Source organism: Ostrinia nubilalis, chromosome 5 (genome assembly GCF_963855985.1).
Source record: "Ostrinia nubilalis chromosome 5, ilOstNubi1.1, whole genome shotgun sequence".
In the NCBI taxonomy this organism is placed as follows: domain Eukaryota; kingdom Metazoa; phylum Arthropoda; class Insecta; order Lepidoptera; family Crambidae; genus Ostrinia; species Ostrinia nubilalis.
In genome coordinates, this window is record NC_087092.1 from 2,074,897 (window position 1) to 2,100,291 (window position 25,395).

Below are 25,395 nucleotides of genomic sequence, written 5' to 3' on the forward strand. Positions count from 1 at the left end.
ATGAGACATGTAGAGGCTCCTTAAGAGCAAAATGACGACTTGTAAGAACTATTTATTAGTCTAAACAAATAAAGAAATTTTGACTTTTGACTTTTTTTATAGACATTTGTAGGTATCAAACATGTCCCTAGGATGATATAAAAAAGAACGTACACTAAATTCAAGAGAATATAGTGTATAGTGGCTGGTAGGTTGATATGGTGGCATCTGCAATTTCCAACTGACATTGGGGTTCAGTAACCCATTGCTGCAACTCCTGTGTAGCCAGGATCTTGACCGTTTGTGCGTTAATAAAAACCCACCCAGTGAAGGTCAAGTTTGTTCCGGGGGAAAGTTAAACAGTTATTGTTACGTTAGGAAGCGTTTGAAATTAACGATCACCTCCAGTGTGAAGCGAATGACAGACGACAAAAAAAGGTTTAAGTAACTTATAAGAAAACGCCATAGATAAACAGCATTAACTACTATGGGGACCTATCACGAACTTATGCTAAAGTCACAGAATAAAGTAGCTACGTTGCTTTAGTGGCATCCGCAACTTTCAACTGATATTGTAGGTCGGTAAGCGAAACACCACGAGTGTGGATAGAGGACCTCATAAAGGAAGTCGCTGGAAGCAGGCCTCTATCAACCAGCCAATCTGGAAATCATTAGGGTCTATGTTCAGCACTGGATATCCTATAGCTGAACTGATGATGATAATGAAAGATGTAGCGAACCACAGAGGGTAGACACAGACCAGGGTCTGATGGTCGTTACCGTCCATTTTAGGCTACTCCTATTTCAGTACACGCACCAGTTGCTGAATCCGGAGTCGCCGTCCATAGAATCCGTGAGGTAGAAGGTGGAGTTGGTGATCTTGAGGGCACTCGGCACGTCGGAATTGATGTCCACCGCCATGGACGTGGCGCGACGGAAGCGCGACTTGAACGAGAAGTAAGCCTTGCGCGAGAGCGTGCCACTGTCCTTTTTGCTGTAACAATAAAAATAATATATAACTCAAAGGTGACTGACTACCTGACTGACTGACATAGTGATCTATCAACGTACAGCCCAAATCACTGGACGGATCGGGCTGAAATTTGGCATGCAGGTAGATGTTATGACGTAGGCATCCGCTAAGAAAGGATTTTACGAAAATCCGCCCCTAAGGGAGTAAAACGGGATCCACGCGCACGAAGTCGCGGACGGCCTCTAGTAAAAATAATAAAGACGTGTCCTGTTATGTAACATTTGCTCGATCCGATCACAGTAGCCATATCGCCGACGTGTTTCATTAGGGCAGGCCGGTTTTCACTAAAGCGGAGAGAAGGATACGAGGGAAGGTGTTTTGATCTGATTGGTTGTTCAAAACACACACATCTCGCACGCGTCTGATCTTCTCTTCGCTTTGCTGGAAACTTAACGTCTAGTTTTGATAAGCCGATCTGATACGATATGTGATGGATACAGCCTGATCCATGTCGAGTCGGAGTTTGACTGATCATCAAAGAAGATACTTAAGTTAAACTGTTGCCAATTTGATGCGCGATCAATGGAAGAAAATAAAGAGGTCCATAACATGATACGATACGAATGATACGGTGATCGGATCCAGCAAATGTTAAATGTGAATAACTTAGGACACAAAAGATGCAGCGGCGGCCTTATACAAACGTCGCCAGGCTATTTTCACTTATTAAATTATAAATTTTAAGAGAACACTAATTGATTTCATGTAATGATTTCTCTTCATGATTTAATTTTAATATGCATTTAGCAATTAGTTCACTCTCTTAGACAGTTCGATTTTCTCAAGTTATTTATAATTTAGTTCACTTTCAATGAAATAAATGATTTATCTATCAGATAATTTAATCTTCATAACAACTAAAGTAAAAGTATTTTCTAGATCAATTAAAACTAGATTAGAAAGTGTAGTCCTCCTGCAGACTATATTCTGAATTGATGATGATGTTGAATTCAAACGCCAAATCACAGAAATGTAAATATTTCGTTCAAAATCAATATACTTACACGGCATTTTCTGTAGTGGGCGTGGTCGGTTTCTCCGGCGGCGGTTTTTCGGGCAACGGGGGCGGGACGTCGCCGTTGCTCAGTCTCTTTTCCGTTACTACAGTCTTAAGCTCCTCCTTCAAAGACAAAGTAAAAATGTATTTATTTTGTATTAGACTATTAAATGTCTTCGTCAAATTATGAAAGAAAAAAAGACAAAAAAAATTAGAAGTGCCCTTATGAAACCCTGGCATGTCTCATAATCTTTTTGCCTATCAACGATTCGAGCGAAAGCAACATTTGGCAAGTGTTGAGGTGAAGTTTCGGTAGAGTATGAAATAGGACCCCCACTCTTGCCGAGGATGTCGTAAGATGCCACTCAGAGAGAAATACATAATTATGCGCACTTCAGTCCTCTCTAACCAGGGTGAGGGTCTAGTAACACATAACAGGAATTTTGTTGTCATAGGGGTCACTTAAAAATTAGGGATTGATGGTGAAAACATGCATAGGTCTAACGAAACCTCCATTTGCCTCTGGTAAATTGGAGGGGATCGTTATTCCGACGTGGAGTGGATACTTGATTATGTTTCCTCGCCTTTTTTACCTTGAATCCGTTGCGGTCAGTCTTGAGGACGGGGCGGGTATCGTTGAACTGCAGGTTGCTGTATGGGTGTTGTATCTGACGCCACTCGCAGTTGGCGTAGATGGCGCCTTGACATTGGTCTTGAGTCTAGATCTTACCTTGAATCCGTTCCGGTCAGTCTTGAGCACGGGGCGGGTGTCGTTGAACTGCAGGTTGCTGTAGGGGTGCTGGATCTCAGGCCGCTCGCAGTTGGCGTAGATGGCGCCTTGGCTTTGGTCTTGAGTCTAGATCTTACCTTGAATCCGTTGCGGTCAGTCTTGAGAACGGGGCGGGTGTCGTTGAACTGCAGGTTGCTGTAGGGGTGCTGTATCTCAGGCCGCTCGCAGTTGGCGTAGATTGCGCCTTGGCTTTGGTCTTGAGTCCAGATCTTACCTTGAATCCGTTGCGGTCAGTCTTGAGGACGGGGCGGGTGTCGTTGAACTCCAGGTTGCTGTATCTCAGGCCACTCGCAGTTGGCGTAGATGGCGCCTTGGCTTTGGTCTTGAGTCTAGTTCTTACCTTGAATCCGTTGCGGGCAGTCTTGAGCACGGGGCGGGTATCGTTGAACTGCAGGTTGCTGTAGGGGTGCTGGATCTCAGGCCGCTCGCAGTTGGCGTAGATGGCGCCTTGGCTTTGGTCTTGAGTCTAGTTCTTACCTTGAATCCGTTGCGGGCAGTCTTGAGGACGGGGCGGGTATCGTTGAACTGCAGGTTGCTGTAAGGGCGCTATATCTCAGGCCGCTCGCAGTTGGCGTAGATGGCGCCTTGGCTTTGGTCTTGAGTCTAGATCTTACCTTGAATCCGTTGCGGTCAGTCTTGAGGACGGGGCGGGTGTCGATGAACTGCAGGTTGCTGTAGGGGTGCTGGATCTCAGGCCGCTCGCAGTTGGCATAGATTGGCGCCTTGACTTTGGTCTTTGGCGTGTCGTAGATGCCGTTTTGGGCGGCTGCTGTCTTGCTGAACGGCTTGCCGTCCATTGCCACTGTTGGGAATTTTAAAATTACTAAAGTTTTTTTTAAAGGAGAATGAATTTAATTCCGATGTTGGTGTTTTTTAGAAATATTTATTTGGCAGTCTTGTTCTTGTTATCTTGTGAAAAAAAAAATACTTTGCGACTGTTTAATTTATAAAAAGATTACAACAATAAAGATAAACTTGTTATTGCGAGACCAAAATAATAATGTCAAATGAATATAAATGTAGTTTAAAGATTTGAATCCCAAAACCGTCTTATCTTTAATCATCTTTGCCAAGATCCGATATGGTCTAGTGGCTAGGATACCTGGCTCTCACCCAGGAGGCTCGGGTTCGATTCCCGGTATCGGAATAACTTTTTTGCTTCATATTTTTTGTTCCGAATTGCTCATAAAGCGTCGAGAATCACGTTTGTTGGTTGCTCCAGTGAAGTTTGTTTTTATTAAAAATAAAAGAAAATAATGAAAAACAATTTAATAATATTTATTATTGAAAAACATTTTGAGATTTCATGCAAAAACTAAACACTATAATAATTTCGCTCGCAAACTCAATATCCGATATGGTCTAGTGGCTAGGATACCTGGCTCTCACCCAGGAGGCTCGGGTTCGATTCCCGGTATCGGAATACTTTTTTGATATTTTTATTTTTGTTTTACGGCTAGTTATTTGAACGCTCAAAAGACATTCTGTAAGTTCTATCTATCACACCTCTAAAACCAAGATACACTGACGTATTCCAGTTACAAAAATAGCTACCATAATAGCGATACACTGTCAGTCACTAGAGAGATGGTGCGAAGAGCGAAGCTCCCAGGTTGACCCAAAATAGCACACTACCATTATTTATTCTGTCACACTACCAGACTGACATTGGAGTAAAAGTTGTATAGTTTATTAATATTGTATTTTTTAAAACAGCTAAGCTACGTTTAACTGAATGGTCTAATCCAGGGGTCTCCAAACTTTGAAGCCTTGGGGCCATAATTTTTTTTTCGATATGTTGCAAGGGACATAAAAATTATAGGCAAACATAGGCTTAGTCTTAAGCTTGGAGTTTGGAGACCCCTGGTCTAATTTATCTCTAATGTCAGTTTGACCTGCCATTTTCGCTCTAAAGCCACCAATTTTTTTGATACCCACCGCTATATCGCTTGGTGAGGTTGCGCTTGATCTGCCTCATCTTCCGCTGGGCGGCGCTGGCGATCTTCGTCAGTGTGTACTGCCCTCCGCTGGGCGGCGAGGGCAGACGGGAGGCGGGTAGGGGCGGCGCTTGCGGCGACGACTGAAAAAGACAGTTAAGATGTTATTATAATCTATACTAATATTATAAATGCGAAAGTCTGTCTGTCTGTTTCGCTTTCACGTCTAAACAACTGAACCGATTTGATGAAATTTGGTATAGAGATAGTTTGAGTCCCGGGAAAGGACATAGGATAGTTTATATCCCGGTTTTTGAAACAGGAACGCGCGTGATAAAGTTATTCTGTGACAGACAAAATTCCACGCGGGCGAAGCCGCGGGCGGAAAGCTAGTATGGACATAAGGATCAAAATCAATCAGAAAGATATTGTGTTTGTAGAATACTTTGTTCTTGACGAAATTGTTTAGGCCCAGAAGTAACGATTTAATCGGTTAAACCAAGTTCACGTCTACGAACTATTCCAAATTGTTTTTGTTGTTTACAAACTTGCATCATTATTGTATTGGTCTGGCAAAATATAAAGTTAAGCTGTATTAGCTACATAAATATACCTGTTATTGTTTCATATAAAATAATCTGTAATCTGTAATTGTATTAAATAACTAATTTTTCATTAACATTATTTTAGCGCGTTTTATTTTTTCTAATTGACAAAATAAATCTTCTTGAATTATGTTATTATTATGTATACGTACAATGATATACGCTCATCGGCTTAATCACATTTATTACGGGCTTGTTTTTTCGCTTGATGTAAAGTCATGCGGATAAGAGATTACAAATCTCATTAATTTCGGTCTGTATAAGATATAAGTATTCTACTGTTTAAAATCGGTTCAGTAGTTCCAAAGCTGTTGATATTATACTCAGCTCCTTAGATTTATCCACAGATCACAGAAACTAAAGGAGATGTGACAAGGGGGCGGGGCCGATGTCGCAGCAATATGCCCAAAAACAGCCCCCCTAGACAAAACGCACTTTTTGATCGAATCGAAAATCGAATCCGTCAAAACTCCATACAAAGAAGGGGCTTTTTGACCACTTTTCGACTGGTTTGCGATTATAATTTGCACTTTGTCTAGACCCACAGAACACATTGCTCGTGAAAGCAATGATGACAGCAGCGACGTCATAATGTAAACAGACATTGCTTGCTTAATTACTAAAGATTATTCGAACATTGAGTACTGATACCGCAGTGGATAATGAGCACATATTTTGATTACTTTTATGAATTTCTAATGCAACACTGAGTTTGAAACTCAGCGCTTTAGTTGGCATCTATCATATCTCTATGGATTTATCTATGGTCAGCTCCGACTTATGCTGAGTTAGGGACCTTGTAAGCGCACTTTTTGGTTTGAATAGATTTTCTTCTTTTTGTTTAATTTTAATCATCATTTTGTGTGCAAATAAACTATTTCTAGTGTAGGAAACACTCAATAGAGGCGTTTGGCCGAATATAGCGCCTGTTAGAAATTGTTAGCAAAATGGCGATCGCCATGGAAACCGCCGAAAACATGCTAAAGTTTGCTAGGAAGAAGAAGAAGGACACGTTTGCTAGTTTCAAAAGTGACGTTTTACCATACATTCTTACTATAGTGAACCCACGCTGAACTGTCCCACCAAACTCAATGACAGGGGGGCGCTACCATCGTTCATCTATATGGTTTCCAACATGGCAAAAATCTGAACCAGCGATCCGGTATTGACGGTGGCGCCCCACTGTCAATGTCATCGACAGGACAGTCCAGTATTTTGGAACTATAGCGCTATTTTCAAACGCCTCCGTTGCTCGTCGCGGCTTACCTTGTCATGTTCATCCGAGTCGGTGTCGCTGTCGAACGAATCAAAGTCGTCGTCGATAGGGGTGGGGGGCGCGGGGGTAGGTGGCTGCGCCGGCGCCGGCTCCAGCGACTCGTACAGGTGCCCCGAGTCGCTGCTGTCGCACTCTGGAGGGAAGAGAGAAAGAAAAACATTTATTTTGGTTCCAACTTAAAAAATATATAACACAGTTATGTAAGTGCAAGACAGTTAGAACCAAAAATGGCCACCGCTCCGCATGTGTCATGCTCTGGAGTAGTAAAACCCAGAATATGACGCTGTTATTCAAGAGATATTGGTTAGTTGGCACTTTAGAAGCATCATCATCGTTATCAGCAGGGCTGTGTTTCTTCCTAATGGGGGCGCTGGACATGTGAGTCCTATTGAAAAGACCATGGACGCTCATTGGTGGATACTGGCATGCAGCTAGGTCTGTCTACACTACGTCGTAATGGTTTAACGAAATAGGTACTTATAGGAATACATAGGTATGGCAAGAACTGTAGCAGTTAATTCAGATCGCAGCTGGCGCGGATTGAAAGTAGATTTCGAAATTCATATACTCGTATGTACCACTAAAATTTAAAAATCTAATCAGAAAAGATTGCGATATTATTAAGCATCCTTTTAATTCGATTTATTACTTATTTATTGTACTAACAATGTAAAAAACTTGAAAGTGGTTAGTAGGATACGTATCTGATAATTTAGGTATACTTATCAAATGCCTATTAAGAATTCCGTTAAATAGTTATACCCGTTCCGAAGGATTGCACATTAAAGTAGGTACGCGTCAATATTCCAGCAACTTGCTAACTAAATTCAACTAATGATTGGGGACAAGTTATGTCAAAAGCTACACAATAAATCGTTAACGTTGTATTGAAGCTGGTGCAAAAACCGATGTAGAGATATTTTCTTAGGTGTTGGTCGAACAATGTTTGGACCTTGTCCAAAACCAAATGAATCATATTTCGGCCAGTTTACACCTGAGTCACAAACCTTTAAAAGGGACACAATACGTTATAATTTCCCAAGCTTGAAATGCAAATTATTACAATTTGAGCTAAAAGATAATGCAGCCCAACTGCCCAATATTCTGGTACTTGAAAATATGTCTTATATTAGCTGTACATCATATTCCTTACTACAGCTAGGACTGTCAAAGTAACAAGGTATACCATGTTTAGCATCAAATTGATATTTACAGAACAGACTTATGACTGCCATAAAGAAATAGTAATGGCTATTGTACCTAATTTACATTCCACAGTATAACTTTGGAACGCAGAATGCAATAACGCATAATGTGACACGAATATTCGCCGGAAAACAATAGACAAATAAAATTAATTGAATAATTCACCATCAGATGTTATGTCTGTCGTCACAGGGTCAAAGGTGTGGTCTGATGTGAGCAGGTTTTAGAATACCCGTTGGTCTTGACTAGATAAGGAAGTGAAAGCAGCTTGTCTGCCTTTTTGAGATGTTAATTTTATTTTTAGACTTGTATTTTACTCTTTATTCATGCGTGAATATAACTTTGACATAACATTTATTGCCTATTTTATGTAATATAATTTGAATTTGCATGTTTTATAACATTATTATTTTGATTATGACTAGGTATTAGAAATAGATAGCCTAACGCTTCTTCTTCGCTGTTCTAATTTAGATACAAGTGATTTGTGACTTTGACACACAAAAAGGTGTAGTAGGAAACGATCGCAATTAAAATCATAGCTGTATCTTAGCTGAAACTGGTAAAACCTGCTCGTATCCTGTCACAGAGGTTAACGCTTCTTTGACAGTTGCCCTCGCGTCAATTATGTATAGTATCATACATCCGCGACGAATGAAACTCGAAATGTCAAGGTTCGTTACATAACGCACCTGCGGCTGCTGAGGCAACGAACACGCCATGCACTTCGATCGGCTGCGTTTCACAATACTGGGTCACTGGGTACCGATTTCGTACTAACAGCAGCTCCATCTACCTCAGAATGAGTCAAATTTTGAGCATAATATCCTTTGAAATATGGTTTTAACTTAGTACCGACAGCAGGTCAACCTACTACAAACGACTGGAATGGATTTAGAATTTAAATAATTTAACATAAGATTCAATCTATTGCGGAAATTAGGTTTTAGATGTGCTTGTGTGAAACTTTGATGAGAGACGAGGCTTTGACGAGACGTTCAATACTTTGGCTTTGTCAAATAACAACACTTGCTAGAATAGTTCATTGTTCTTTTTATACGCTGAAGCATGCGAGTCTGACATGACCTGCTCTACCTAGAGACACGCTATGCACTTCGATCGATTTGACTCGTTAGGTGACTTTTTGCAACAACACTGGGTCACTAATTTTCTACTTTATACTTGGTTAGGCTTCGTTTTGTTTAGTTATTGCAACAGTTCGACGCTTCATGAAATAAACTGTTTGACCTTACAGAGTTATAAGCTTTCAAAAGTACAAACCTGTAGTGACTGTAACATAAAAAGTCTTTAAAAAGCGCTTTTATGATAGTTACGATAGTAGGAGGTGTCGTGAAAAGCCAGTTTTAAAAACACCCGCATTTTTTACACTATTTAGTGCAGCACTATTTAGTTATCACTTTAACTGCCAGCTTTACCATAACGAAAACTAACGTAAGTTACTTTTTAACTTTAACAATACATAAGGGATGTGACAATCATTGGGTGCAATTAGCAACAATCAGCAGCAATTACAAGAACGATAATTCCAGTGGCGACAATAACTGACAAAATAACAGAAAAAACGTTTTCCATTTGATTCATCCACTCTAATTTCACAATTTCACAGTGGGTTAAATGGTTAGCGCACATAACATCAACACCATGACGGATGGCGCACTTTTACCGGATAGTTGTAAGACGGCAACCTGCACCGGTGTAACCAGAACAGTAATACGTACGTTACAGCCTTATAACTTCAAATTGTCAGAGATAACACCGGTGCCTGAGCAAATTGAGTTTAGCTCTACAAACAATTTATCACTTGAAATTGCATTGTGCATTGTGCCAGAAAATGTAGACGTCTCTATCTAGAAAATAATCCAATTATAGTCGCTCTACGCTCACAAAACATTGTAGGTATTGGGGAGTTTCTATATTCGATTACATTCAAGAATTAGGCCGCACCGAAAGCTCTTTTAGCTCCAAAAGTGCTTACTTATTTAAGTATCTTTATCAACTTTCATAAAGGATACAAATATCTATTATGCTAACTGAGCGATGTATTGAGGAAACCCCCCTCTTCTTTTTTGCCTGATTAACACATAAAGTTACGTTTCAATTAGATACTGTAAATAGAATTTCAAAATACCTGTTACAGTTTACAACTACCATTTTACAATTCCACTATCCGCATTTATTAATTTGCATTTAACTCTTGATTAAAACCATTAACGGAAACGTATTTGCATCCAGTTAACGGCAAAACCCATCTATTGGTTAAATTGGCTATTCGATTTACTAACCTCAGGTAATTAACTTTCAAGATTGCTATTCATGTGATATATTGTTAGTATATCATAAACCATTGCTACATTAGCTTCATTAAGAAGTAATATCGCCGAAATGGTCAATGATTCGGCGATATAATAGGTGATGACTCGTCGAATGCTATTTGAAATGAATCGAAAAATTGATTCGATACTAATCACACGAGTAAAAAGGTGAAGGTCGTCTGTTATGTACACCCGAAAGGTTTGCGGAATAACAATTTCTATAGATTTCGTTGTTTCCAAAGTGATTGCCGTCTTTACTATCAATAACTCTTTTCTATCTAATTGATATCTGTTATTAGATAAATACATCGTTTAATCACACTCAGAATAACGAGGTCTTTGTCTTAACGCCTCAGTATCTAAGAGATCGAACTTTCATTTTGATTTTCTATTGCTATTGTGAGACAGTTAAGTCTCCATCATATCTTTACAAACATGTAGGGTAGCTACGGTATTTATAGAAAAATTGCAGTTACTAACTGGTCATTTATCGACATGAAGCGAAGTAGAAAGTAAGTAAAAGTGCACTTTATGTGGCTGACCATAAAACATCAGCGCGAGAGGAACGCCCGAATAACGCGTGCTTTAAAACGATCATACGCAAGAAAACGGCTTATCTGCTAAGAAGAGTGAGAGATAGTCATAACAGCATTCTAAAAACACTAGCGGAGAGCTCTTCGATTGGTCAAAATTCTATTGTTTACTAACCCTAGTTTATACTCGTACGTAAGTAATTTATTAACTGTTAGTACTAACACAAATATGGATTATTCTGGTCCGAAATAAATAAATAATTTATTATTATTAGTCGTGAGCCCGTGCACTTCTGCGCTGTCTCCACCATGTCCGGAGTGAAACGAAAATTAAAAACTATTCCAAGTTTCACTCTCAGAGGAAACGGAGCAAAAACAATAATACAAGTCAAAACAGTTTGTAGACACGAATTTAACTAGACAATAAATAAACTGATTACTACAACTTCCTGATGTCTTACAGGCATTTTATGTAAATATTTTTTTATTTTACGTTAATGCTGAGTAAACTGCATTACTTAGTTTTATTGATTTCGCCCCTGATTACCAATTTTCTGTTACGTAAAAAGAGTTTTAGAATTACCGATAAATGCAATGAGATCTTGGATTTCGATTTCTCCATCGCGCAGGACAGTCCTGAAGCTGAGCCAGCACTTGTGCTCCAGGACCTCGATCAGCCTCACCCTATCTTCCAAGTTGCTCTTCGGGGTGAGGCGCTGCGCATCTTCGTCGTTCTGGCTGTAGTACGAAGACTTCACGCTTGTGTCGATGTACACAGTAGACGGGGACGTTATGAACACTACAAAAAACGATCAGGGTAATCCAGACTGAAGACAACTCCATCTCTCTCACGACCTTCGGATCGCACAAATACCTCACAATTCTGAGCCATGCGTGACAAGTTACAGTTTCGCATAAAGAATATCGTCAAATCGCTACACCACGAACTTTAACAGAACTTGTGCAACGGCGAATTAGCATGCCATTTTGTTGAATACAAGCTTTTAACCTAGTTGGGTAAATATACATATTTTAAAGAATTGATACAAAAATTATGCGACGTAACTTTCGTAATAATGACATATGACATTGGCTCAGTTTTGGTGACATATTTGGATGGTGAGGTGTCTAAAGCCTGGTCTACCTTGATCGCCACAATTCCTCCGAATAGTCCGCGGCCTCGTCGGCGGGCCGACTCCTCCGTTCACCGGGGGCCTTTCCGATACCATTTTTCATCATCACTTATTTTCACTTTGTCACTTTACTTCACTCGCACGATTGCACTTCACTCGAGGATTCGCTTCCATCTGTAGACACAGTGATATGTTTCGTATTGTTGAATGTCAGCAAGATGCGTTGGCATCTGATATCAGTTTCCTTATTAAATCTTGGCCAGTTACGCGGTCGAGTTACAGAAAAAAACGAACGAAGTCGCCGGCAACTGCGAGACTGGCCGGCTCAGGGTCGACCGGTGCGCGCTTATTTTTCACAGTTTCAATGCTAACCGAGTTATTGCAATCGTACCGAATAATCACATTTCGAAGAATTATGTTGACATTGGTTGTGGTTAATGCACTCTGGTTTACGTTTCAGATAGTTATGCTTCACTAACGCAGTTCGATATTTCTAGCGTTTCGCAACAGAAGGATTAGTAGAGCCAGTAATAATTTATAGAAACGATGTGCTAAAGTTGAGTAATTGGATGTTAATAATGACTGATAGCTTCAGCATTCTTATATAAGGTGACCAAATGAAATGAAAACAATGTCATTAAATAATTACAGCAAAAAGCAATTAGCTGAAGTTGTGAAATGAAACCAGTTAGGCTTTGTGGAAACTTTTTAATTCAGTGACTTGTTTATGGGATATAGAGTGGATAACCGTTTGGTGCAACTGAACAGTTTGCATGGAATCGTTTATGGTGCAGTGGTGGAGTTGCAAAACGCGAGATAGCGTTTGTGTGTGGTTGCAATCAGAGCATGCGCCTTGCGAAACAATGAACGCGTAGCGAATAATTTGTTCCGCGGAAGGAGGCCTGCACAATCAATTTACTTGCCTATAAACTTGTAGCTTGAAATTGTAATTTGTTTAACATTAGATAAATTAAGATACAAAAAGATGTAGAGCACCAAGCAAATTAGAAAATGTTAACAATACTTTTTCAATCGATACCATGTCTTATTAGAAAATCCAAATCCAATCGCTGAAAAATGGCGTTACTATTAACTTTTTTTAGAAACCGTCAATAAATCGTTTCAATTACAAATCACGGAAAGATCAGATAAAATTATATCCGTTGACCAGTTCATTTTAAATACTAAATATCTTCCGGGGTAACTGTTTATTATACTATATCTTTATATGGCCATAATAAAAGCTGATACATGATATTGACTAGGACGTATTGAAGCTAATGCTGGTGATCAGACTCCGACAAGAAACGATCCCGTTAACGTTATAAGTTAACGGCTACCACAACATTTCTCGGCCTATGCAGATTCTTTCAACGACAATAATGATGTTATTGTTAACATAAATAATAAACTAGTTCCTATTCCGATTGGAAATGACAAGCGCGGGCTTTCTCTTTGTGCAATCACTATTGTACCAGTGTTTACGTGATTGGGCAATGATGTCATTAGCTGATTACTACTAGAAATGTTTACATTAATTATTTTTAACAATGACCATAGAAATAGCGTGTTTAAAAACACCTTTGAATCATTTATTAGTATGGAAACAATAATTGCGTATATAAAAATAGTTTTAATTAGTTATGAAAATAATACCTATATCAAATGATAAAAAAGCAGATGGGAATTGGAAAAACGACAATGGCTTAATTGAAATATTTTAAGTATCTAGATATTATTTAGAATTCAACAAGAAAACATCCAAGGTAAGTAAATAATTGAGAGGCCATGACAGGTAGGTAGATACAGATGACAAGCAGATTTTGAATAAGCCGAGAAACAAACTGGTTGAACAACTAATATTAGATGCTGCCTTATGCATTCGAGTACGAGGTGCGTGTGATGCACGATTGTGTTTTGATCACACGACGGAACCATTGGTAGTATCGTAAATTTCAAGAGACGGTGTCGTGGTATGTAACGGCTGAATGACCCTTTGAACCGTAGGATACACAACACATTGATGAAGTGTGTTACGTCATCAAAACCAACACAAACATTACTTAGGTAGTGGCTAATAATAGTGCCAGAATTAGGCACCGTAACAACAGTTCCACAAAGACTCTTAATTGCTATGATAGAGTCAGCGAAAATGTAAACCAGAGATACAAATTACACCAATCTTACTTCCATCTTAGTTCACAATGGTTTTTGTAAAACACATTAACACTTTTAGCAGCAATAAATGAAAATATATGTATACAGAGCAAGACTATACATCGCCAACTTCGATGGACCGAAGCGTAGCGTGACGAAAGATAATGTGAATAAAAACTCCTAGTTAGAAAGTAAACTGAAGCAGTTTATGTAACTGTAAACAAATATCTTCATGGACGAGTCAGCAGTTGCAAGTTTTCGTCAAGATGATAGGGGGACACAACGCAACCGGCCGGTCAAACCACAAAGAACGTGAAACACTTGCGAAATTCAACAATACGAATGGATTTCCGTTTCGTGAGAGTTGCTGTTGATTTCATTTGGGAACGATCTGAATGAGCACTGAATATTGTTTCGATGGGTTTTTCACGATTGTTTTGTTCAGATAGTGAGCTAGCACGAAGGCCACTTTCACTGTGCGCGCGCGGAGGCGTCCGTCCGCGTGCGCGGGCGCAGGGCAAACTCGCGCGCGCGCTGCCCGCGCCTCCCTCTCCGGGCCAAGCCTTTTGCGACAACTGTTCCGAACGCGTGGGCGCACCAGAATTGCCTTTTAGGCATCACCCCTGAAGGCAAGATTAGCACGTTTGGTATGAGACGTCCTCATAGTCAGACGTCATCTAGCTATCACAGTTTTTGATCAACATTGCAACTGTAGATTAGCATATATTGAAAGAGCCTTAACTCAATCAAATGATGACTTAACTCACTCATAACTATACTGCGTCAATTAAGCAAAACTAATTAGGTGTGGCTAACAATTTGAGCCTTTGATTTTGCTTATCACAAATGTCGAAACGTTTGATATTCTGAAACAAACCAATTTGACCAGTTCCACATTTTGCAAAACTGGTCCAGCAAGACAACAGGGAATTTAGGCCGAAATGTAATCAATTAAGCTGTAAATTACAGAAAACAAGATAGTAGAAGGGGAAATAAAGATGGCGGATAAGGCGAAAATTCCGACGGTATAAGCAACGTGACTTAAACGCCTGCTAATTGTAATGCACCGGAGATCTGGAGCGGTGCTCTGGTTCGAGACCAGTGACATAAGATCGACAGCGTCGCTTAATAATTGATCCCACGTTCGACTTCGGCTAGAATTTGACTGCGTTAGTTGCGCAAGCGATTTAAGTTATCGAGATTTAGTGCAGTCTGTTCCTGAATCGAGATTGGTTGGTTCAGGTTTAATGCTCCGGTTTAATTGCAGGCCTTCCGTGAGTTGCTTCAGTGAAGGTTACCGAACCTGTGATAGCATCAGCTTCCTGATGGACTAATTAAAAACAAATACGCGTTCAGCAATTTTTTGGGGAAAAGAAATCGAAAATTTTAAAAGAGCATTATGTAATGAAACGCACGTACCTATACGAGTATTACGTCCAAAAATAAATGTTTTAGATATCTAAATCGGAGTCCAATCACGAGTAGACAATGACAAGAAACAGCCTTCCTAGAGCCGTCGACGTAATCTGACCATTGTTGCTGGACCTTACAAAGGCTTCTCATAATTATGTCTTTATCCGCCATTTATTAAAATTGCTTAGCGAAAGTCAAATAATTTTCGTTTTTCCTATCAATTATGTATTTTCATAACTACTCTAAATGCGTTCTTGTGTTTTACAATATTTTCTTTCATGGAACAATATTGTGTTAGTGTGATATCTATCGCATGAAGGTAATTAGCACTGGCTTTCCTCCGAGAGATGGATTTCCCGCCTTCTGTATGCCATTTATAGTTTTTGCCTCTACATTGTTCACGAAGACTCTTGTTTTAGAAACATGTTCTGTATTGTCTTTAATTTTATCTATCGGAGAAAGTTATGTACGACATTTATTTTATGTTTTATCAATAGAGCAATTATTATTGCCTAAGCCCCACAGTTGAGATATCAGACTTTAAGACTTACGTAGCTCTGTTCAAATTGATCATAAAGGTTGGACAATTTGGACACTACATCAATATTACAAGATGGATTAACAACATTCTCAAAAGCAAGTGATAAAAATCATGCCATTATTTTTACAAATGTGCATATCGCTAATGATCCGAGTGGTTTCGTTACACCATTTACTCTGAAGTTTGTCAAGGAAATACCGACGGTAGAGCTTGACGCAAGAGCTCATTTTTAATGGTCCGCCTCATATTTTAATGGCAAGCCCATACTCTTTTACGGTCAAGGATGAATAGCACCAACGTTGCGGAGGCACCGTGTGAAGACATGTTTTGCTCCTCGAAGATATGTGCGAAGGAATTCTATTGTTGAGGTATTTTCGATTCGATTTCCTTTGTTTTCAACGGATTGTAAACATTGTGATTGTAAATGTTTACGCTTATAGCGACAATGGAGGAGTGAAAATCAACAATTAAGAAGGAATATTGTGCTGAATATTAGATTGCTGCTGATTGATTGATTGTAAATTGGCATCAACATTAGAAAGTATTGATTAAATTATTGATTCTAACATGGTACTAAATCAATTTATTTCATTCGACTAACAATAAACTAATCCGATTATAATTTTAAGTCAGAAAAACTTAGAACAGTCAGGTGAAAATTAATATTAGTTTCCGCAAAGAAAACAAAAGCAGACAAGCAAATCGCGTTCGTTGCAAATGAAATGTCTGCGCCAGAGCAGGAAGAGAAAAACCGCGTAACGCACGAAGGCGAACCGGAATCGGTGCACTTGCCGGACTCATTATGGCCGCTTGTTTTATAGATTCGATTGTGACTCATTAGAAACATTGTGCCTTGCTTAATGACGTGACGAAATCGCTCAATTTTAATCTATAGACGGGTTTAAGAGCTGCAGTTGAATACAAAGCAGTAATTAACCACACAGCGAAAAATACTGCAGACATTTTTAAGGTTGTTAAAATATTACTAAACAATATTGATAGAAGAATTCAGAGAATCTCGGTGGATTATTGAAATTGAGCCGTAAATAAATGTCACTGACGCGTGTAGAGTTCCTAAAATTGAGTAATTTCATGAAAACAAACTAAGGGACTAGGGAAGGTGCAGTAATGTCAAGCTACAAGAACACTACTGTTTATTGCGGCCTTACTTTTCCTTTTTAGATTACTACTGAATTGACCAAAACCGAAATCAGACCAAACTTATTAATGCCAGTTATAATAGTTTTGTGAGACAAACTGAAAATTGCAAGTTACCAGTGCGATTGCATATAAATTAACAGTTTATTTATAGGCGTACTTGAATGCAGCAGTGCAGCTTATTTGAAAGTGGAGTTGTTATGTAAATATTTAAGATATAAGTATAATTAACCACTGATATCTACAGATAAACGTGCGAAATGAGCGGTGACACGCCAGGTTCTCACAGAAGTTTTGACCTTCAGGTTAAATTAGTAATGAATTCGCTAAGCATTTTATACTCGTAGCACGACCTTTTTGACGATCCTTAACACCAAGAGATCAGGAGAGCTACTCCGGAACCCTGTTTACGTAGTTTCGAGTCTATCTGTCACCGTCTCTCATGCTGGCATCTTGCTTTGCGTGAGAGGGGTGGCAACATTCGAAGCTTCAGATAACGTTTTTCGGAGTAGCCCCGCAGCATCGATATGGTAAAGAAAGACACTTTGACAACAGTAGCAATTAGTCTTATAAAAGCTGTATCTACTTGCTTATGCCTATGAACGGGGCGATCTACATTATGCAATATTATAAATGCAAGATATAAAATTAAAAAGCGTGAAAATTATGTTTCATAAATCAAAATTTCTCGCATAACAAGTTTATGTAGATACAGATCTGGAAAGCATAATTTATTAGTAGAGTAATTAAATAGAAAATAATATAATTTATCGAACCCATCTGAAGCAGAATCTGCACAAACAGAATGCTCCAGTACTTCATCATTAACAATTTCCTCATGTTAATTATTAAAAATATGAAATAACACCAACTGCAATGTACAATAATTAGAAGACAAAGCTACAAATGTAAGTAGTTACACGGTTGATGGAGTAATCGATGTTTGGACAAGTCATATGGCCTTGAAGTATTAAAGAGCTTAATGCTAGTTTTTACTGCTAGACTGCGTAAGGCAGATTTGTATGTAATCCGTTGTGGCGCCACCTGGAGGTAACTCGGTGAACTAACGAAACACTTTTTTACAATAACGAAACTGTGTAGGTACCTACTTTAAAAGTTAAGTACTTGTTCGACAGCGACCGTGTGATCTGGCTTGTCGGTGAAACGCACGACCTAGACATGGATGACGTAAGCGCGAATCTGGTAAATAATTCAGATATTTACCCGTTTCTACCTATCTACACGAAGCTATCGCAAGAACGTGAAATACGAGGATAAAGGGAATTGGTAAGATACGCGAGATACCCACGAGATCTATAAATCTGAGCACGTTTTCATAAAAAACTTGGCAGAGGCAAAGTAGAGGCTTTCTCGAATTATTAAGTCTTTATTTCAGTATCCACGGAGAAATGAATGTTTAAAAATAGTTTTTGGAGTTAGCGGCTATTGACAAGACCGTATTCATAGGCTCCATCAATGATATGAAAATGATAGAGCTATGTTAAGGTAGCCTTTCGAACTAAGCGTCACAGACGCAGCGTATTTAGCTTTGGTCTTTAAAGGTAGCCTTTCGAAGCGAGTTAGTGACGCGGCGTTGGTGGCACAAGACCAAAGGTAAAGACGCTGCGTCTGTGACGCTTAGTTCGAAAGGCTACCTTTAGGCTGTTTCTGGTTCATTCGTTTTTCGGAGTAAATAAATAAATAAAAACTCAACTGATCGATATGACCAGTGAACTGGATCGATACTACGGAGTGTTTGGGCCGTCACGGCGCGTGCCCAACGCAGGGCGTCAGCTGCGCGCGCACCCAACGAGGAAGTCCACTTCGCTAGCCGAGCACAATGCCTTGTTACACGTAATGGGCTTTGTGTGCTTGACAAATTACCAGGAACAATTTAGGTGTGGAAAGGCTCAGCAATATGTGGCTTATGTTATATCAGTTAGGCAGTCTTTCCCAAAGTGGGCGATAACGCCCCCTTGTGGGCGCTGCAGGCTTAAAGGGGGGCGGTAAAAGACCCCGGAAAAAAGTCGGGGCATTGTGTAGAGGCTTGGGAGGCGATTTATAATATCATCTACTAGGAGGACTCTTAGACACCGACTGAGCACTCGACTCTTGACTACAAAAATGGGGGCTCTAAAAAAGATTTTATTCTCAAAGTGGGCAGTAGACAAAATAAGTTTGGGAACCGCTGAGTTAGAGAGTGTGTCTTGAACTGAAAGGTCCTTTTCAGGTTAATATCTCTAGGCAAGCTAATATTTTAATGTCATGAGACGTCTCAAAGACCATGTCGTTAAACAGGCCTTAGCACTGCCATATAATAAGAGAGGTAGAGGATGCCCACTGACCACCAGACAAGTATTTCGACAACCCAGGAGAGACTGTCCCGGCGCCTCAGAAAAAGGAGAGCTGACCCCAAATAATGGGAAAAGATCAAGGGAAAATAAGAAGCTAAAATTATGATATGCTTGTGTTAGAGCTGGGTCACCATAACGTATAAGAACCATTTAGGTGACGAGTGGTTCAGGAATACTTGCATAGTGTCTTGAACTGGAAGGTCCTTTTCAGGATAACTTCTCCAAGTAAGCTAAATATGCTTGTTTAAGGAGTTGGTCACCACCACAATATTTTAGCAGTCGCAAGATTAAGCCGGCATGTTCTTTTGAATCGACAATCTTGTTTAAAACATGGGGCTTTTCATGTATCTATAGAGAGGAAACACCTAATCCAAAAGAAAACCACTTCCTTAAAATTATCTACCATTAGATGATCAATGATGATGAACATGAAACGAACACGATGCAATTTTATGTTGCAAAATATTTAGAAAGAAATGGCGGACTAGAAATTTGGTATTTTTGAAATTTCGACAATATGAGTACCGTACAATTACGACCACAAGGTGGTAAAATGAAATAAAAACTTAGATTGTCATTACAGCGAACGTTGAAAGTGCTTTTTACTCTATTCTCTACTACTCACAATAATAATGACCAGTAATTGCAGCAAAAAAGATCCACAGTCCACTAGATACTTTTGTCACTTCACTTTTTATTTGGAGTCTATTTTCATTCAGACTTAGTCTAGACCACACAAAGGGGCCTGTCTTCCATTCTTTTCGAAAGTCATCAACAACACAACCACCGTCTGAGTTTCATTTCTTGGCACTGAAACTTAGCGTATTTTCTAAATAACTCTTCCAATAAAAAATCTGAGAATATGATTGTTCTTCTAGGTGTAAGATAGGACTGATCGACGTATTTACTTGTACTTCAGTCAACGTAAGTGTATCTACGTGGGTCACGTTATCGCAATGATCTCACAGCCCGCAAATCGATAAGTCGTGTAAGGGTAGATTGTCATTGAGGGCCGACTGTTATTGTGACGCTGAAAATAACAACATCAATACAAAAGTACACTATCTGCTCCACAATTTATTTACAAATAGGTATATTATAGATGATTATTTGTTCAAACTCTTTGTTATTATCGTAATGCAAAAGAAGCGTCCTCTACTCACTCAAAAGAACTTATCTATATCTACTATATAAAAATAAGTCGGGTTTTCCTCCCTGACGCTATAACTCCAGAACGCAAGAACCGATTTCCACGGTTTTGCATTCGTTGGAAAGGTCTCGGGCTCCGTGAGGTTTATAGCAAAGAAAATTCGGGAAAAGGGGGTAAAACGGGATCCACGCGTACGAAGTCGCAGGCGGCCGCTAGTTTTGTATATTTTTCAGATTGTCCTGAGATTGCAGTAATACCTATTCTTAGGCTGGGTTGCACCATCTTACTTTAACTTTGACAAACGTCAAAAATCTGTCAAACTCCATACAAAAAGCACCGGTTATCGTTATAGTTACGGTCAAAGTTAGGTGGTGCAACTCAGCCTTAGACTTACATCATGCATGCATGTTGTTTTCCTCATCATCAGAGACATTGAGCGTAGTGTGGATTATGGTAGCGCATTTTCTTACATAACTTTTCAATTCCTATCATTGGAGGTCCGAAAATATTTCTCATACAATTTGATACCATAATGATCATTCTTCATAAAAAATTTAAAACCTACATATTTAAAAACATAATCATTGATATTCATAATATCACTAATCATACACTTAGTTTTTACTAACATTTGTTTTCATATATTTTTCTATACTAATGATCGAAACTCATAATCATTCGAGTAAATAACTATAATATTCATAAATGTGATGTATCCTAATATTTGTTTTCATAATTACTCATAAGTGTATTTATCCATATTATTGAAAATCATGATGTCTATATTCGTATTAAATCGTATTTTAACATTAAATTAATTTGAAATGGTCCAAAACAGGCAATATTTTGTGCCACAAAACTAACGTGACAGAAACGAATCGCTGCAAAACCGACTCCACGTAGTCTTGTCTGCCCTACCTAGGGTTTCTGATTTCTCGACTTATTTTTTTTCTCGAGTTTCGGGAATTCTCGAGGCCAAAGTCTCGAGTTTTCTCGGGTCTCGAGTCTTTTAATTAAAACTGTTGAAATTGGTTGAAATTTAATAAAAACACGGGTTTTTATTTATGTTATAATGTGTCTGGGTTATAATCAATAATACTGTAAAGTTTCAACAAAATCCGTTCAGTAGTTTTTGCGTGAAAGAGTAACAAACATCCAGACATCCACACAAACTTTCGCATTTATAATATTAGTAGAATAATTATAACTTAGTAATTAACTAAAGGAACAAAAGTCATAAAGTCGCGTGTACTTTAAGGATTAATAACCATAAATATCTGGAGCTCCAATTGAATCACTTGTTTTCCAAAGAACACAAGTCCAAATTAATTGAAAAATTACGATAATAAACCTACATTTACAAACAAAAAAACTTTTAAATAATTTTTTAAACTTAAAGATAACGACTTGAATAAACGTATTTACGAGTACCTAAACTAACAGATAGTTAACAAAAAAGTTTCAGTCTTTAAATCAGTCAGTTATACAAACATAATAAAATATAGCATCGTAGGTGAACATTATTAGTTTCGGTTAAGATCATTACTTGCAAATCAAATTAGTTAAAAAAAGGAAAGACTAGGCCAGTCTAAACGCAACGTTAACCTATTAAATAATTAAAAACTTACTTTTGTCTAAGAAAATAGGCTTTCAAGAATATTAAAGCTTCAAAATCGAAACTCGAGAATTCTCGAGCTCCGGTAATTTTTTTCTCGTCTCGAATGAAGCCAAATTTCTCGAGTTTTCTCGAGTTCGAGAAAGCTCGAGCAGAAACCCTAGCCCTACCCCTAGAGTGTAATTTAAAAGCCGGAGGCGCGGAGGGAGGGCAGCACTCGCCCGCTGTAACGAGGCTCAGGCGCCCGGGTGAGCTGGAGCGGCTGAGGCTGGTCGCCGAGGCGCCGAAGGCGCCGATGGCGATCCAAAAAGCCGAAGCTGCGGAAGCAAGCGTGGGTGCCTGAGCCTCGTTACGCAAGGGCGGAAGGGCTGCACATCCCGCAGCGCCGGAGACGAGGAGATACCAATGCATGCTGCATGCTTGCTTTCATGAAGCATGCTCTGCATGCTTATCTACTTTATTAAATTATATATGATTTTTTTAAAGATACGAGTATGTCCGTTATAAAGTAAATTATTCTGTACAACAACATTATGAGTTGAAGTATGTTCTTAGTAACAACATTATTATTGAAAACAATATGATCAATGAATGTTATGAAGAAAAAAGATCTGAAAATAAAAAATATGTATTTTAAATGGTTCTTGGCAGTAACAGTATTGATAAAAAAATTATGATCACTAACTGTTATGAGCTCCGTTGGTAGTAATAAAAATGTATGAATAAAAAAAGTATGAAAAATAAAATTATGAAGAGAGATTATTATGAACACAAATCGGTAGTAAGACAAAGAATAGGATTTAGAATTTTATGTGAGCCAATATAGAACCGTGGATTATAATAAAATCAACTATGTATGCTGGCAGTTTGTTAGGGATATTTAGCTATTTCCACTTAATTTTCTTAAAACTAAACACAAAAAGGATTTAGTGCACTTTTTCTATTGTTATTGTAATTAAACGCAAAATAACATAGTTATTAGTTTCCTACTTTAAGCAAATCGATTTTTCAAATTATTAAAAACAAAATAACTTAATTTAATTACATTATCTCAAGTCGTAACCCGAGCTGGAATCCGGCAGCGATTAGCGAACGCCTACACCAAGTGCGCGGGCGCAGCGCGGTCCGTGAACTTGTTGCAACATAACCATTTTAATCATATTTAGCTTATTATTCCAACTATCACACTAACTGTCTATGTCCAAAGTAAACTTGTATTGTGGTAAGCAATTAGATAATTAGGTAGCTAGTGCTGTAGTCCGAAATGCAAACCACCAGAATTATAGGCAATGAGTTAAATTAACGAATCAAAGTATATAAAACCGAAGTTAGGGGAATCTTCTTTGACTTTTTTTTCCAGAAAACTGGAGTTGATAAGTAAGATTCAATACAAGAGTTGGCATGCTTAAGCGACAGACTTAATGAGTTTTTTTATGTTGGTAGATTAGTAGTCCTCTTATTGTTTTTTTTGCGGATCTGAAGACAATAGACAGCTCAGTCTCTACTGGTAGGATGCTGATCCTAGCTATTGAGAAGTTATGGAGGTGGCATTTAAGCAGTGTGCTTTTAGAACCAGCTTCTAAGCGGGAGCAGACATTTGTGAAGCCTGAAATGTTTCCCTAAATCCTACTTCCTACTAATATTATAAATGCGAAAGTTTGTGTGGATGTCAGGATGTCTGGATGTTTGTTACTCTTTCACGCAAAAACTACTGAACGGATTTTGATGAAAATTTACAGTATTATTGTTTATAACCCAGAATAACATATAGGCTATAATTAATGACGATCTGTGACAAACTAAATTTCACTCACGCTAGTGTTATAATATAAACCCCATAAATAATACTAGCCAACTTCCGAAAAATCCAAAAGATTCTTGTTACTGTTCATAGGTCTATTGTGGGCAGTTTTGGTCGTGGCGTTTGTGAGCTTTATTGCGTTGCGTAGGATTCGTAAATACGCGTTAGCTTTCTTTATGAGGTGTGCATAGGCCGTTTTATGATTGTGGCCTACGATAAGTTATGGCGATAACGTTATTTATGTATCTTATTATCAATAAAACATTTTTACGACTTTTATCTGTGTTCCATTCTTGACCTACAGTATTATTGTATTTTATGAGATAAACTCATTGTGCAGGTCAATTATTGTCTTGGTGCATTTGGTCAAAAACGTTGTTTAATAATATAAAATAATGCGTATTAGGGATGTTGCGGATGCTGATTTTTTAACATCCGCGGATGCGGATTTTTGAAAGCTCACATCCGCGGATGCGGATGCGGATGTTTAAAATCTTATACAGTGTGAGTGACGATAAAGTGTACATATGAAAATAAGTGAAACTAGACCTATTTTTAACGACAAAAAAAGGCCAAAAAATTTTTGGGATACTTTTTTAATTTTTTATAGAATTTTTATTCTTCCAATTACTTCTTGTAAAGAAAACATAAATAACTTTTAAACTAAGAGGTATATCCTGATAAAATAAAAACAGTAATAATGCTAAATAACAGGCAATACTAAAAAAATACATAAAATACTCAGGAAATGGCAACAAATAATTAAAAAATAATACATTTTGAGAAAAATCTGCATTTTAATTCGTGTTTTTTTTGTAATTTGATAAATTTCTCCAAATAATGCCCCCATAATAGGTAGTTTTTATTACTTTGTGTTATTCTTTATCGTATTACCTTTGTAAAACCAAAAATCGCATGTATCTATCCCTATCACAACGTTTGCAATGATCGTTTGAACTAAGCCTCTCCGGGCGCGCCATTCAACGCTTCGCTAACAACGAAACTGAATGTTATAGGGGCATTTTTTGGAGAAATTTATCAAACAACCAAAAAAAAAACACGAATTTAAAAGCAGAGATTCTTTCAAAAAGTATATTTTTTATTATTTGTTGGCATTTTCTGGGTATTTTATGTATTTTTTTAGTATCGCCTGCTATTTAGCATTATTACTGTTTTTATTTTATCAGGATATAGCTACCTACCTACCTCTAAAAAAATATACCTCTAGAAAAAATCTATAAAAATTAAAAAAAAAACTCAAAAAATTTTTGACCTCTTTTTTGTCGATAAAAATAGGTCTAGTTTCCCTTTTTTTCATATGTGCACTTTATCGTGACTCACACTGTATAAAAAGTATATTAAATTAATAGCATTTAAGAAATTG

General features: G+C 38.2%; 2 protein-coding genes and 2 non-coding genes across 4 annotated transcripts in view; 2 read left to right on the forward strand and 2 right to left on the reverse strand.

Annotated features, from left to right (window-relative positions):
• LOC135071655 (ephexin-1) overlaps positions 1-2,673 on the reverse strand; it is a 30,906-nt gene extending 28,233 nt beyond the window's left edge. The window contains exons 1-3 of the mRNA XM_063965420.1: positions 2,603-2,673; positions 2,017-2,132; positions 797-973 (exon numbers count right to left, since the gene is read on the reverse strand). Of these exons, the coding sequence (XP_063821490.1) occupies positions 797-900 (104 nt within the window). The 5' untranslated portion in view covers positions 901-973; positions 2,017-2,132; positions 2,603-2,673. The remainder of the gene's footprint in view (positions 1-796; positions 974-2,016; positions 2,133-2,602) is intronic.
• The window catches only part of LOC135072110 (uncharacterized), a 77,780-nt gene continuing 54,397 nt past the window's right edge, over positions 2,013-25,395 (reverse strand). Inside the window, exons 6-12 of the mRNA XM_063966062.1 lie at positions 6,608-6,750; positions 4,738-4,879; positions 3,414-3,601; positions 3,014-3,265; positions 2,740-2,865; positions 2,603-2,677; positions 2,013-2,132 (exon numbers count right to left, since the gene is read on the reverse strand). Coding sequence (XP_063822132.1) covers positions 2,013-2,132; positions 2,603-2,677; positions 2,740-2,865; positions 3,014-3,265; positions 3,414-3,601; positions 4,738-4,879; positions 6,608-6,750 — 1,046 coding nt within the window. The remainder of the gene's footprint in view (positions 2,133-2,602; positions 2,678-2,739; positions 2,866-3,013; positions 3,266-3,413; positions 3,602-4,737; positions 4,880-6,607; positions 6,751-25,395) is intronic.
• On the forward strand, positions 3,875-3,946 carry Trnae-cuc (transfer RNA glutamic acid (anticodon CUC)). The gene has a single exon. It is a non-coding gene; the product is annotated as a tRNA-Glu (tRNA).
• Positions 4,151-4,222, forward strand: Trnae-cuc (transfer RNA glutamic acid (anticodon CUC)). Its single transcript has one exon. It is a non-coding gene; the product is annotated as a tRNA-Glu (tRNA).